Raw genomic sequence first — 16,529 nt, forward strand, 5'->3', positions numbered from 1 at the left:
AACCTAGAAGAAAAATACCATGTTGACATTTGAGCTGCCATCACATAATCACAGTTGCAGATACATGGGACATAGATGGCATTGTTATCAAATATATTTAAAGATCCTTACTTCTGTTAAGGCATTTTTACATTTAACTATATGCAGCACAAGAAGAGAACGACCTTCTAAGAAGTAATGATGGTGATTATCCACATAATGGTTGCAATATGCAAATATACAGCAGCCATGTAAAGGAACAAAAATCAGACAGCAACTTCACAGTGCTTAAGGGCTTCATATTTTACAGCACCAGCATTAATGAAAAAGTTAATGTAGCATTGAATAACAGTGAGTTGCTCAGCTGCTGCTGCTGCTACTGCAGAACATTTAGATTGTAGAAACAACACATCATTTTTTCACTCTTATTGCTTTCTTGACCCACAAAAAACCAACCAGCCAAACAAACAAAAAAACCCAAACACCACAACTCTCACCCACTCCCAAAATCATACACAATATATCCCTCATTTGCTTAACAAATATGCCCCAGAACATAAGTAGTGAGACCAAAAATTTAAAAAAATAAAATAAAATAATAAAAAAAATAAACTAATTAAACCAAGGTAATTAAGATGCAGTGCTAAAGAATATCACAAAAACTATGTTCTGTGACTTGAATCATACCATGGTACAAATGTACAAGAACAGTTGCTCAGAGTACATGAAATAGAGTACACAAAATGACACAGAAATTTTCAGTATTAATTCCTGATCTCAGTACATTAAATTTCCAGGAAATTATGTATACTAAATTCCTTATTTTCAGATACTAGAGAGCAAAAACAGCTATTTTCATTTTTAAGTTACTCTACATGGACACATCAGTGTAAGGAGTATCTGAAATTGTGAAAAAGTGATTGGCCTGAATGAATGATTCAGTAAATATGAAGGTGATAATTCTCATCTTAATTGGCCCGAAATTTAGCAAAGAGTGTAAATAAAAGTCAATAGTTGTGTATACATACTAAAATTTTAATGTAATGTTACACCAAAATGTAATCTGTGCCTAAACTATTTGAAAAAAATTATTCAATATTATGCAAATATGAAGTAGATGTTTGTCCCCATCCCTTAGTTATAGGGTATTAGAAAAAGTGCACCTGATGGAGGTTTAGTATACTAAATATATATATTATATATATACATATTATATATATACACACACATATATATACACTCACATATATATTTAATATATATTAGTATAATATTTATTAAGGTGTACTTCTCTACATATTCCAAGATGAAGCACACTCAGGACAGAGTGCCGTTTAAAACTTTCCACTGACCAAAGCCAGCGGGAATGTTTCAAAGGTATGCAACATCAAGATACCATAATAGGAGTCACGATTTTGTCTCCACATTGAATACCAGTGACAATTGTACTTAGGGAGAAATCTGTGTAAGGGGTGAGTCTTGCCTTTACAACTGGTAGTACTGACTGGTATGGGAAGAAAACAATAAACCTTTGAGTACTAGAGCCAAGGGACAACTCAAAGAGACAGTAGCCAGGAAACCAATGATTTACTGAAACTATCAGAAACATCACCAAGATTAATGTAGGACTAGGTGAAGAGCCCTCACATGAACATGCCTTCAAACATGCACAGTAATACATATTAGAGTTCTGATTACTTGCAATGAGAATAGTAAAGACTCAGTGCAGAATTTGTGATGAACGCCAGTTCTAAACAACTACACTCACTACTCAGTGTTTCAGTTCCCTTAATATCATACTACTTGTGATAGAACATCTTATAAACGTTTTGAAAAACATGAATGACAAAAGGAATCTGAAGCATTTTCTTAGGACAAGAGTGACCATTGTGGACTTCCTACAGCGTGCATCCTTCCTAAGGAATGCATGTATTCCAGGAAGTAGTAGCATTACAGCATTTCTGTGAGTTCTGTGAAATGTCAAATTTAACAAAAGGAGGATAAGAATTCAGACGTACATTTTTTTCTTTTTTGGTATTACTTTACTCAAGAACTCCTTGTTTACACTTAAAGATGTGGAATTCTCTAAATAAACATCAAATTCAAAGAGCCACTCCCAGCAATTTGTCACTGTGCCACTGAAATAAAGGAGCTCTTCTAGCACTTTCAGAATAGGACATCCGTAAGAATGGGTCCCTGTCATGTAGTAATAAAAATTTAGTGGTGTCAAGCAGGACCTTTTGAACCTTCCTGCTCAGCTGTCAATAATACCCTTTCATAGTTCAGCTACAGGATATCAAATTATTCAGATCTATAGGGAGTGCCACAGATGAAACCCAACATATGACCTGCAACTTTAGCTTCTGCAACACACATACTAGAAAAATTGATGTACCTGGCCTTCACTGGAGATCCACTCAGAAAGAAACATGCCTGCTTCTTTCCAGGGAAGAGGATATGTTCATCAGAAAACAAGAGCAACATAAATGGCATCACTAATCCAAAACAAACAAAAACAGTTGAAAACTGATGCAGAATATATCTGATTTGCTAACAGACCATTTACAGTAACAGAAATAGATAACCTGTATGTAAAAAGTTGATCTCCATGTTTTTAAAAACAATTGTTAGCATTCCTCTAATACTACTAAATTGTACATAAATTCTTTTTTATTTTTTATTTTTAATTCAATTTTTCAAAATTTTTCTTTACTCCATCAGGCTTCAAACCTTTAAAAAGCCTCCTGTGCCAAAAATTAAGAGGCAGTATAGTTTTAATTCAGGCTATAATCAGAGATACTGGTGACATTTCCCACAAGCCTCAAATAAGATTTTTGGCAGCTTTTAATCCATGGAATCATAGAATCTCTGAGGTTGGAAAAGACCTCCGTGGTCATTCAGTCCAACCATCCACCTACTGCCAATACTTCCCCACTAAATCATGCCCCTTAGTACCACTATACAAACGTTTCTTCAATGTACTTCCAAAACCTTTAGAAATGAAAAAGAATGTATACTTGGGGAACAATAAAACAATATGTCCATCTGGATCCTCAGGATCCTTGCAAGTAAACAAACGCAGAGGTTTTAATTAAATCAAGTAACTCAATTCTCCAGTAAGATCACACACTGAATGGCTAAAACAAAAAATAGTTTTTTTCTTCTTCAACCCTTCTCAGTAGTAGTCTGTACCTTTTTGACAGATTTCAGTCTATGCATTTGCCTAGATTTTTAACTAACAGTTTAGTACAAAGCTCTACCACTGAAAATACAGTCTGAAGTTCACCTAATAAATTTCCTGTACTATTAAGCTGTCATCAACTTTGAAAATAACACTTATTTTCATTCCATGAAAATAAGAGATGGTGGGCTACAATTCAGTGTACAAGACAGAAAATAAGGCATTCTTAGATAATAAAAATTGGAAGCTTAAATGTCTGAGCATTAAGCAATTAAAAAATGAAAAAAATATTTATTAATACCAAAAAAACACTTTCATCCACCATGAGGCAAATATATCACAATTTACTTTCCTCCATGTTTTCACATAACACAAGATACATTGCGCATAAAAATTAAGGCCCTCATATGGCAAAGTATCCCAAAGGCTTTAGTAGTATTTCTAAACTGGGCCTAAGAGACATCACATTCAGCTTCCGCTTTATGTACATTCTTATTGCTTCCTACCATTAGTGCAAACATAACTTCTAGTCAATCATTAGTAGAAATTTCTTGCACATTAATCTTTCCTATTCTAAGATTGTGGCTAACAACAACAACAACAAAAATCAACAAAAAAACCCACAAATATTCCCACCCCAAAAATATAATTTGCCATCAGGAACAAAGATAAAAAGCAAAGGTAGTCTCAAGAATAACTGTACTTAAGTACATCACAAAAAACAAACAAACAAACAACAATAAAACCCCACAACAACAACAACAACAACAACAAAATACCAACAAAAAGAATAACTGAACTGGTACAAAAATTTTAAGAAATAACTGTTTTATTTTTGTTGCATATATAGAGTGGTTTTGTAAACAACGGTTAACGTTCTCAAACTGAACAGCAGAAGTAGATGTGGCTTAAGCATTTTTGGGGGATTTTCTAATAATCTAGACGATTGGATAGCTTGCTACATTATTTTGTTTTAGAATGGTTCAGTGCTATCGAACGTTTAAGAGCGATTTATGGCATAAGGCAGTATATTCCTGAAGCTGAAACGATCATTAGACTCTGATGTTCATCTATTTTATTGAACTACCCACAGGGAGCTTTATGGGCATACTATCATGTCAAGGTCACAGGATTAAGTGAGCAGTGATGACAGTAAACAAGCCTTTTCTGTATATTCTAAAGGGTCTTACTGAGTTACTTAAAATGCCATAAACATAAATAGTCTCCTATCTCTACAACACATACATGACAGATGACTTCAAAATACAACACTCTTGAGCAATGGAGCTTTACAACCTAAACAACAGCCTATATTATTGACAAAAAATATCAATATACTGGGTAGGAAGAAAATGGGGAGAGGCTTGCAATCTGTCATCATCAATTATTTTATGTTTCTAAGTGTAGAAGAAATATATTTTCATATACTTCAAGCCTCTATGAGAACAGATATTGTTGCTGAAAAAAACTTTCATGTTAAAAAGAAAAAAACAGTCATATAGAAAAAGCAAAAGTTATACTCACACACATACCAAATGTATAAAAGCTACAAAACAAAACAAAACAAAACACAAAAAAAAACCCAAACAGGTAATGAAAACAAAACTGTGCAGTAGTTTCAATATTTCTTTGAATGATTTAATTCCTCTGTAGAAGTACAGTGTGTGTTACTGTATCTATTGTATCAGTGAGGAATGCAGTATAATCAAGCACAGCCATCTCCTTATGTGAAGGCTATGACAGATGCAGGGTTTCTCAATCAATTAGAAGAAATCTTTGTAAGCTTACTCTATTTACTCTTTATAAACAAACAAAACAAGACAGAGCAAAATCAGGAGTGGCCACTTGAAAGAGAAATGCTTGATAAGAAAAATGAGTTGTGTGATGATGATCCTCATAGTTACAGACCTGCAAACATACAGTAAGTACTGACAATATGCACACCAAACCCAACCAATGGTCCCACTGTGATATATCAAAGCAAGGTGGGAGGAAGCTCTGTTTGTAGGCTCCCATGTTTCACAAACCAGGCTCTTCCTGTGCCACTTGAAAACAAGACCTGTCATGCACAACCTAGGAACACTTTTTGCTCACTCACTTGCCTATGCCCCCTGTGTATCAGTAGTAACACTGCAAGATTGGATGCCAAGCTGATTTCAAAGTTATACTGAGCAAGAGGAGATAAGGTCACATAGATACAAACAGAGAGTGTATTTCCAGTTGACAATAAAGGTAAGGATACATGAAGGCTGTGGATGATGAGGACAAATAGTCACTTCTGAGAGTTCTTTTATTTCCTCAAACATGAGACTACAATCTGAAATAAAACCTGCTATGTAAGATAAAATCAGAAGGCCATATGATAGAGTTTCAAACAGCTCTAAACTAGTTTGAATGTGAACAATCTTGTATAACAGAGAAGTAAAAATGCAAAAAAAAAAACAAACCAAAAAACCACTCCAAAAACAAACAAAAAAAACCAACATCCCAAAGTCTAATTTTGTTTTTAGAGAGACTGGCTGCTAACTGGATAACTGAGCAGATGAGAGAAATGGATATTATATTTCTTAGCTGACTGCACACTGCAGTAAGGAAAATGGGAAATAGAGGAATTAAGTAGTGCCTTAGTATCAGAACATAAAACTTAGGCTGGTTTTACAGAAGCTTGCCAAAACAAGTCAGGAAAAAGAAGAAAGAAGAACTTTTTGTTTGGCATACAATAGCTTATTTTCTTTTAAGTTTACAAACAAGTCTGTAACAAACATTGAAAGTCTGGGCTATGTTAAAGGGGAAAAAAAAAGTACTGAATGCTGAGAGAGATGATATAGCAAAAAATCTGTACCACCACCTCTGAAAGAGTATGGACATGAGAAATATTTGAACTTAATTTTCTTAAATAACTGAGGATACGAGAAACTCATAAAAAGAGCATGTTTTGAACACATTTTTATGATAGAATGGGAGGGAATTTTGTTCATTAAGGGGTTTTAGATATGTTCTGACCACCTCAAGTTTTTTTCATAATAATTCATTTAATTTGTGGCACACAGAATTATCCTATATGTAAGTTCAACTGTAAAGCTAACGGAGACAAATAACAGGTTTCCTAAGGTGCCTGCAGAATTACACTTTCTTTCCCCTGCTCAAAGTGAAAAGGATAAGAAACATGTGATAGAGATGTTCCAAATTATGGTTGCCTCAGAGTCTGACATTGATTTAATCTTGAGTTCCTTTCCAGCTACTAACCTGAATCTCTCTAAGTGTTTGACAAACATATGGTTGGACATAAATACATTTCAAATAAAAAAGTACAAGAAATGTTAAGGTTTTGAGAGGAGAGGAATCAAAATCACTCCACTAGTTTTTTTTCTTCCAGTTGAACTTCAAGTTTCTAACTCCAACAAAAGTGTTTAAATCTTTCAAAACACTATAGATTCTTCTCTTAGAAAAAGCAAAATTAAAGTACAGTTTAGCGTTTATGTTGTGTAATTTACCTGAAGAGAAACATGTAAAAGAATCCCAGTATGTAATGGTACTACAGCAGCTTACTGAAACTTAAAATTAGGATGTTTATCACCCAGTGTAGGTCACCAAATAATGAATCAAATAATCTTTATTTTCCTTTTCCTTTTCCTTTCCCTTTTCCTTTTCCTTTCCTTCCCTTCCTTTTCCTTTTCTCTTTCCTCTTCCTTTCCTTTTCCTTTTCCTTCCCTTCCATCCTCTTTTACTCCCCTCCTCCTTTCTTCTCTTTTCCTTTCTTTTTTCAAGACTTCTTAGAAACATAAAACTTACTTTTCCAGAATCTTCTAAGCCTTTGTTCCTTTTTATTCTTTGCTTTCCATCCTCTCTATGGAGAAGATGGATATGCATTGCTATACTGCACTAGACTGGCATTGGAGAAAACATGAGAATCATGTGAGGGAATTGTTACCTGCCAAATGAGAAATCCTTCCCTCATCATTTCTACTGTTTCTGCCTCTGCCTAAACTTGAGGCAGAAAAAGAAGGTGCACAGATGCTAGAAACATTATGCAATACCAGCACCTGCTTTTGAGTTTGCTGAGACCCGCTCCAGGGGCTGCTTCCTTTGCAGGAACTAGGAGGAAAAGATGAGGAAAGGCAGCTGGACTTTGAAGTCCTATTGATAGAAGGAAACTTAAAAACTGACAGACTGAAAGTTAGATTCATCAGGAAATCCTGAGCTGAAAAAAGCAAGGAATCTGCAGGAGTATTAGATGCACCTATCGTGTCTACTTGACCTATTCTTTCTTAAGTGTTCCCTTACAGTTGAAGGTAGTTTACCAGGCTAATGAACCACTGGTCTGAATCTGTTCTTATGACTTCCTACTGGAAGATGAACTGCTGCATGTGTAGCATGCGCTAGCTCTGTGGTTAGAATTAATGAGGAGCAGAAGATCTCTGAGTGTTGAGGTTGGTCTTCCTCCTAGCATATGTACACATTAAAATTGTCTTGTTGCTGCTACAGTAAAATATACGGATAGTTTACACTATGTCATTTGGATTTTTATTCTGATTGCTGAATTCTAAAGATTTGTTGTTTATTAAGCCAAGAGAAAAAGATCACAACCAAAACCTTCCTCTTTGTGTTTGCCATAAAGCAAAAGCGGAAATAAATAAATAAATAATAAAAATTACAGGCAGAAACAGAAGACTCTTTAAGTAGAAGTGGAAAAAAGAAGAGAATAAAGAAGTAAGAAAATGGTTCTCTTATTGCATAAGTAATAATGTGAGAAAATGTCCTCCTTCTTGAATGTCAAATATATATACGCTCTTCCTTGAGACAAATTAGTCTTCCCCTATACATGAACAAATCTCCCCTAGGTATCTTGGCAATCCCAAGAGGTTTCTTCCAGCTGTGGGAGAAAGCCCATAGTGAAAAGCACAACAGCTAAAACAAACAGAGTAACCTTGTACAGATACAGAAATGGGCAAATCTCACTTAAGCAAATGCACACTCACTCACTGGGCCCTTCTCTGGCTATGCAGTGCTTCTGTCTTAGCAAGTATTGCTTTGCTGCAAATACATCTACATCTAACATACTGTTCCTAGGAAGAAAATTTCTCTGTTGTGCTACTGATATGACATAGTCAACACAAATTCTCTGCCTTCCACCATAGTTGGTTCGCAACTGGTATTGGATGTAATACAGCAGGTGCAGAGCAGCAGAAAGTTGAAAGCATAGGAAGTAAGATAAGAAGAGGATCTGACGTAACTGCCAATTAACCCAACTTATCCTGGGACCTCAAGCATCCTGGGAAGAGAGACATAAACATGGATGCCATGAAGTCTTCTCTCAGTTTATTGCTGTGTCACACTCCTTATATACCATCGTAAATCCCGTGCAGATGCGTACTCCTGCTATGCAAAACCCGATGCAACTGAGAGAACCTACACACACACCTACCTAAACCCCCCGTCTACTAACTCTTAACCTACAGACGGTAACTCAGCTGAACACTCCATCAACTCAGAACTACTGTATGCACTCATAAATCCTTACAAAGACAACTTAGTACCCCAAGAAGGATCCAAACAGTAAAATCCTAAAAAAGAGTGATCACATTAGAAAAATAGCCTCTCACATATTTGTTTAAATCCTTCCTGAGAAGGGTGATTAATACCAGGCTTATTATGTGAAAACTGAAGATACGACATTTATCTCGGTAGGGCAGTTAAGTAAAAACAACAGAAGACAGAAAAGCATCTTTTAATGTTTTATCATCACGAAATTGTCTTAAAACCCAGTATTTAGAAAATGCAATCAAAATAGCTACTAAGTGAGCTAAAATGCAGATTCCAAAAGATCAGTCTGGAGGCATCTATTTTGAATATAAAAATACCAGTTTCAGAAACAACTTCACTTCTTTGTACAGAATATGTGGAAAAATGCAGAACTTTAACAGACCCTCAAACCCTCAAACAACAGGCATGTCAAATACATTGCTGGATCTAGTAGACTGGAGCTGGTCCTATATCTTTTCTATTTTCCTAAAGCTTCCTTCGGAATTTATGTCTAGCAGTTAAAATGAGCCAGAAATGAATGAATAGCTAAAACAGATTAAGCTGATTTGCAGTGTTGGACTGGATAGGATCTTTGTGCTCTTAACTTCCTAGGGCAGCAACCAGTATGGTGATGGACTCAGAGAAGGGCTGGCTGCAAGGGAAATTCGTTTTTACTGAATTCCTGTGTTCTCATCCATCTTACGGTAAACTGGAAACATTTGGTTTGGAAGCAGGGTCTTCCCAGAATCACCATACTAACTGCCAACCCCTACAGGCTCAGAAAGGGGGAGTTCTCTTTGAGCTCTCTCCCCCTTCCCCAGCAGAACCCAAGCTCTGCAGAAGCACACACCACCCTGAGAGGCAGAACTAGCTGTCTGGCAAGAAACTTTGTATTTCCAGACTGTCTGCCCAGACGAATTTGGTCTTCACCACAGAATGAGTTTGACAGCTCTGCCCTCCACCATGAATGATTAATTTGTTATGGATGTCTCGTTTAACCAAAGATGGATTTGAACAGAAAAAGCCCTTATATACTTGTTATTTGGTAAAACTGCTTTAATGTAGGTGGGTCCTCCTTCATCAAAACAATGAAAGCAAGACAACCAAGTCTCATTTGTAAATGTCATTTTTCTCATCATAATAATTCTCCTGTGTATATCAGAACTGATAGGGTGAAAATATCAATACAAAGGTATTTGCTATTTAGATTTTGAACAAAACGTTGAATTCAGAACTCGTTATTGCCCTAGACTGCCTTATATTTATACAAACTATAACTACATATATAGTTGTGTCTGATTGAATTCAAGAAGCTGAAATAAGAGAACCCTCCAAACAAGCATATATATATGTGTGTGTGTGTGTGTGCATGTGTGATATGTATATTTTATTATATGTATTATATATATAATTATATATGTATATGAATATGTATATATAAACAAAGATGTCCGTGGGGAGAGAAGCAGATGGGAAGAAAGAGGAGCACCATATGAAGCTGACTGAGAAGGCAGAAAGAAGCATATGTTGTGACATGAAAATGATAACCCTGAAAAAGGTAGGGTAAGTGCTGGCTTACAGAGGCTTTGAACAGTAATCTATGAAACACCCTGTGTGATTCTTCCTGAGCTGAAGGAAATAGGATGTTGAGTATTCACTGTGAGTAAGTGGCCATGCTTCAAAAAAATACCCAGCCCTTCAGTTTCTCGAATCTCACTGGAAAACAAAACAAAACAAAACAAAAACCTGCAGAATTTGAATTTGGGAATGATGTTTCAGTTAAGAAAAGGAAAAACTACATGTTTTGGGTAAGCTAAGCTAACTAAACAGAACATATCTAAATCTGCTAAACTGCCAAAATGAGAAAGTCAGAATTAGGTTGGCTCAAAGGCAAACAAGGTTTGTAGCAAATCAAATAGATTTGTTTTGAATACTATTACTCTTTTCTAAGATATGAAGGAGAAAACAAGATGCTTTAATAATTTCCTTTTGTTCTAAGAGAGTTGATGCTCACACTTGCAAGAAATGAGGGAAAAGAGCTTTGTTTTTTGCTTTAAGAACTGAATAGAAAATATTTATGAAGATAGTGACACTGAGATAGAACATTTTTTTTTTTTTAGTAAATAATATTATTTACCAGTCTAGAAATAAGTAGATGAAAGAGTAAATAGTCTCTTAGACTGTCTGCAGTCATAATGATTGGTCAATACATATACTGGGACAGCTCACGCAGTGTTACCATCTTTGAAATAAATTCAAGTAGGGATGTATTTGCATAAAATTAATTTTTCCTTTGTAAATGAGAAGCTAATTAAGAAGGTAATTGAAATGCATGTCACCTATGATTTTATGCTATTTTAAACACAACTACCTTCTTGTTTCTTTGAACATTTTGAAAAGAGTTTATAGAATAGAATTGAATTCACCAAACCCCTTGATTTTCCTCTCAATAATCACAGTGCTGCCAGGAGTTAGGTTAATTTTTGCTTTCTCTTAATAAAAAACAAAACAAAACACAAAACTTTGTGGCACTTAAAATCAAACACAGTAAATGGTGGTTGTTGCTAACTGCAGAAAGAGTACCAGCAAACACAAAAGCTGAAGGACTTATATATTCACTGTGTTGAAATGCCAACACAAGGAAAAAAAGTTCTACAGCATAATATTTCACAGAATCAGATCTTATGAACATCTTTGTTAAAGGAATTTAAAGACACTGCACTTGCAAGAGTTTATCAAGTGGAACTGGTTATCTATTTCCATGGATGCCCCTCCTGGACCTGCTCTTGCGTGTCAGATCACACAGTTGCTATGGTAGGACCTTAACTGCAAGGATATTTGCATCCTGCAAATGAGGAAACTCATTGGAACCCTTGTACTGTCATAGCTTCATCACTTCTCCAGGTTAAACATCAGCCAGAAGCAGCCTGTAGCTGAAAACCAACCACCAGGCCAACAGCTGAACCGAACATATCCAAAATAGGAACTGAGAAGCAGGCACACAGGGAAAGTGAAATGGACTGGGAGAGGCATGTGACCCAACAAGTGAGTCTCCTGCAGAAGTGAGTGCCCAGTGACATGGCAAAGAGCTGACTGAAGCTTGCAAAGTGCTTGCAACCAAATTTGAGCCACAACATCATTCAAAAATGCAAAGACATTAAAAGGACTGAAAATTAAACTTATCAGATTCTATTCTCCAGATACACTATTTTAAGCCTCAACTAAGGATAACACCGGTGTCCATTATCAACTCAGGCTGCTTTAAATTAACCATATCAAAATCTTTTAAATGTCTTTTTTGTAATTACCACCAGAACGTCTGTGATGTTGCACTACAGAATTTCCATCAGACTAAACTTCTACATTTTCTGCCACCTTAAAAGTAAAATACATCTCCTACATCATCCAGGAAACTGGTTTATTTGGAAGATACAAGGATGATTAATATGAAAAAAATGCATTTTATTTTTTTACACTGTATAACTGCAAGAACCAACAAGACACAATGACAAAAAGAATGAACAGCATGTATGATAGTTATTAAATGTTATTTGTAATATGTCCTGTTTATTATTCAATATCTTTTCTAATAAGTTGAAGACTCAGGTTTGTATTCAAAATACATTCAAATGTGGTTGGTTTCTGTTGTTATTTTTGTTTGTTTGTTTTTTCTGAAAGAAAACATTTATTTATGGAAATGTTTTTGAATCTCAACCAGATTTTTACTGAAAAGCTTTTTCAGAGCTAAGGAGGGACTTTCTGTTCTGCTCTGCTTGACTCAGAACAGAACAGCGGCATTCAAGTAGGAAATTAAACTGTAAAAAATCGGATATTTGGAAGCAAAATTTTTTCAGTCTCTATTGTTTGACCAGTTCCACTTTGAAAAAATAATTTTTTAATTAGCTTGAATAAAAAAAAAAAAACAAACAAGAAAGATACTTCACAGCCTGTGGCTTTGCAGACTGATCCAGGTTCAAGACTTTACTCAGAAGGAAGGAAAGGAACAATTTGAGCCAACTCTTCCACATGAGGAGGGTCAGCGCCTTGGCCACTGGCTATTTTTGTGATGTAGAATCAGAAAAGCAAGGCTTTGTTTTTTGACATGAGATATGAAGAAGTTTTATTTCATCCCTATGTTGAATACAGTCGAGTTTTTAAAACAGTACTTGACGTAGCTCTGATTAAAATCTCAAATATTATGTTACCACTTACATAGAATTAGAATTATATATTTTGGATCATACTGTTTTATTTGTTTACTTACAGGGGCTTCTGCAGAAATGAGCTGTACTTTGGTTAAGCTCTGCTGCAGACTTGATAAAGTCAAGCACACACATAAGTTTTGCGTTAAGCATATGGACTTTGCACATGGCTGGTATCAACTACTGTTTTCTTGTAGGAGAGTTAAGATATACCAGTGGATCTTACCACTTCATCACTTGCACAGAAGACATATAAACAGAAAAAAGTACGACACAGCAACTCATGTTCTGGTTCTGCTTGTTATTCTTACACTGACTATAATGTTAGATGGGTCCTCTGCTTCCTATTTCAATGTCTGTATGGAAAAATCTCAGTTCTTAACTCATCCAGAGCATTTCACTTAGAGAGGCTATAATACTGGAAGGAGCCTCAAACACTTCCGATATACCACTAGCAAAGCTGCATTAAACATAATCAACAAATATTCAATACAATTCACTTGAAATATAATAAATTATTATTTTAGCAATCTATCAAGGATATTTATCTGTGAATCTTTATCAATAAAGACTTCTCAAGAAACAGTTGAAGCAATGTCTAATTACAGATAAGAAATTTTAGCAATTCTGACTCCTACCAGATTCATTTTCCAGTTATATGGTGACAGCTTCTCTTATACTTTGGAAGTAATGTTTAAAACCCACACATTTTATGTTAGCAGCTTACCTGTGAGAAACAGCTCCCCAGGCGCCATGCTTATTTGTTAGTATGTTGAGTATCTTCTGTTTCAGCTGATTGGCTGTAACGTGATCCCGGTGCTTTGCGGCACTGATAAGATGGTCACACATCTTCTCCTCCTCTCTTCTGTCAGCGGCATATTGAGCGCACTGTGACTGGGAATGAAAGTACATCTACTTGATAAAAGATAGGCTACTTGGGAATCACCTGAAAGTGATAATTTACTGAAACTCTTTACGTCAATAACCAGTGAGCTCATTAAGGTAATTTTGAGATGAACACGATAAAACAGTTAATTTAAATGATTCTACTACTACATTTCATTTATGGAAAAGCTTTCGGAACATGTAGAATTTGAAATATTATTGATGGAAAATACAGCCAATGGAAAACATTTAACTACCCTCTTCGGTGTGTATGTAATCATGGCTATGTCTTAAGAGTTGGTGTTGTAGAATTTTCATGAATTCTCAAAGCATAACATACAGATATATTGTATATAACATAATTTAAACTTGAGATATAACACAATATTCAACTTCAAATTCTTTGTATATAATAGGAACGATGTAAATTTTCCCTTTCTTTCTCAAATCCATGTTTAAATGAAATCTTATTTCTCCTTCTACTATAGATCCTTTTGAAAGGCCTAAAGGAACTAAATGTAGCCATGGTAATTAAAATGAATCATTTGCAAGTATCATTTTCTAGCAGTAAATTACAAAAGCTAGATTATTCTCAAAAGGCCTAATTTTATGAATACCTTTTAAAAAGACCTCAATTTTTGCATGCACAAATTACTGTGTATCATTTTAGAATGTTTACAATACTCACTGCTGTAACACTTTAAGCTGAACAGACCACCATCTTCTAACTTTCAAAAAAGCAATTATAGTTTAGCAAAACATGTGGTAGATTGTACTTTATTCTGCTAGTTTCTGCACATTGACCATTTAATCTCATTAGCATTTGCTAAGATTTTAACAGTGGTCTTTCCACTGTGTTATAGCCATTATTTCAAATAATCTATCTGAAAAAGAACAATCATTACACTGATTCATAAAGGGTTAATTCATTTTTCAATTTATCTTCTTGTACGGAGAAGCACCAATTAGTACAATGATCTGCCTTTGTAATGAGGTTAATATTTCACCAGCTCATTGGACAGTAAAATTAAATTTTCATTTTTCTTCCTAAACAATTACAAAGGTTAACAAAATGGAATTTAACTGTGAAGCAACCAGTCTAGGTGGAATTTCCTTTGCCTTGATTACATCCATAGTGGGAGGATAATATTTATATGCTGGTCCATGGTCTCCCTTGCTACGTAGGCAAGATAATAACTCAATGCAGTCTGGGTCAAATGATTTCATCCATAATTATTCAATTAAAGTTTAAAGGGCAAAAATAAAACAGCCATTCGCATTTTCTGAGAGCAGCAATTCACATGTACTTAAACCTAGAACTTATACTGATACAGCTTATTAAAACAAAATGACAGATTTACAATTATGCAAGGGAAAACTACCAGAAATCTCTTTCTTCTTACTACTTTCAGGTAGGATAAATAATAAAATGTTCAGTTTCATACCTAATGCTATTAAAGACAATATATAAAATATTTTTTCAGACTTTAACCATCACCTTATTTAAGTATATTTGAGGTTTGTATTTAGCAGCGAGTAAATTTCACTGAATTTTCTTTTATGACTTTCAGACTTTGTCATACTCATCTAAAACATGTAGCTGAGGCTTTTCATGTGACAAAAATAATGAAAAAAATTGTATATGAAAAATGCATTGGTTTCTTTACCAGACAATAAGACTGACTTAAAGCTATTCCTTCAGAGAATTTAGTTAATATTCTAAATCCTATTTGCTAACAGAAGTTGGAAGTTAATTGAATATTCTTATTTTGTGTAGAGTTCTGACAGATCTTATATCTCAATGTATTCTTCAAAGAACAAATAACTAAATCTTCTATTGTCATCTTAGGTTACTGCCTGATGCTCTGATAAATATCAAATGTTATTTATTGTTGAGGCAATATGAAACTTCACTCTAGCACACACTTAATTGTAAATGTGATTTTATCTAAGTCCAAAATATCCAGTATACGCCTGGTAATAAAGTTGTTGCAATCCCATACGACGAGTGTCTGCTGTCAGCTCTGACAGGATGAAGTAAAGGTTATGTGTATTCAAAATGACAACAGATATCTCTGTGTCTCACACTTTTCAGCTAGGTCAAGGAGCACAAGAACTAGTACATCAAAGTGTACATTTAAGAGAGCTGTTTCAATGAGATAAAAACCTCATCAAAACTAAGATTACTGGATTCTATTTCTAGCCACCAGGTGCTTGTTGACATTTTCTGACAGATAAATAAATTGATTATTATCGTCAATACTACATAAGTCTATCTCTATCCTAACAGAGTTAATAATTGCAAATTAAAATACAAGGAAATTACGATTATGTATGTATATTTGCTAATATACAAATGTATGCAGAAAAAAAAAAAAAAAAAAAAAAAAGGCAGATTTTGAAATAACAGTGGTACTGAAGTGTTGGGTAAAGCCAGCATGAAAATGCAAAATTATATTGTATAAAGACTTGTCAAAAGTGAAATTTTACCTGTGTTTGAGTATTTTTTCACTTTTTAAAATAGGATCTAAATTAATACTGAAGGAATCATCAAAAACAAGTTAAGTATGGAACTGAAAACAAATGTTTTTGAAATAGCTTTTTGGCATTTTTGCCTCATTTTTAAGTAATTTAATTTAAATTACAATACTTCTTGATGAAAAAAGAAAAAGAAACTTGACTCCCTTAAAGGAGAAAGAGTTATAGACATTAAAGAGTTACAGGATCCAGATGCTATGTTATTTCTTCCAATACTTAAA

At 34.6% G+C, this 16,529-nt stretch overlaps 1 protein-coding gene across 7 annotated transcripts in view; it reads right to left on the reverse strand.

Moving 5' to 3' along the window:
• The window catches only part of NBEA (neurobeachin), a 449,426-nt gene that overhangs the window by 210,374 nt on the left and 222,523 nt on the right, over window positions 1-16,529 (reverse strand). For all 7 annotated transcript variants that reach the window (XM_072361559.1, XM_072361556.1, XM_072361557.1 and 4 more), the window contains one exon: window positions 13,613-13,779. In XM_072361559.1, the coding sequence (XP_072217660.1) occupies window positions 13,613-13,779 (167 nt within the window). The remainder of the gene's footprint in view (window positions 1-13,612; window positions 13,780-16,529) is intronic.

Source organism: Excalfactoria chinensis, chromosome 1 (genome assembly GCF_039878825.1).
Source record: "Excalfactoria chinensis isolate bCotChi1 chromosome 1, bCotChi1.hap2, whole genome shotgun sequence".
NCBI classification, from domain to species: Eukaryota; Metazoa; Chordata; class Aves; order Galliformes; family Phasianidae; genus Excalfactoria; species Excalfactoria chinensis.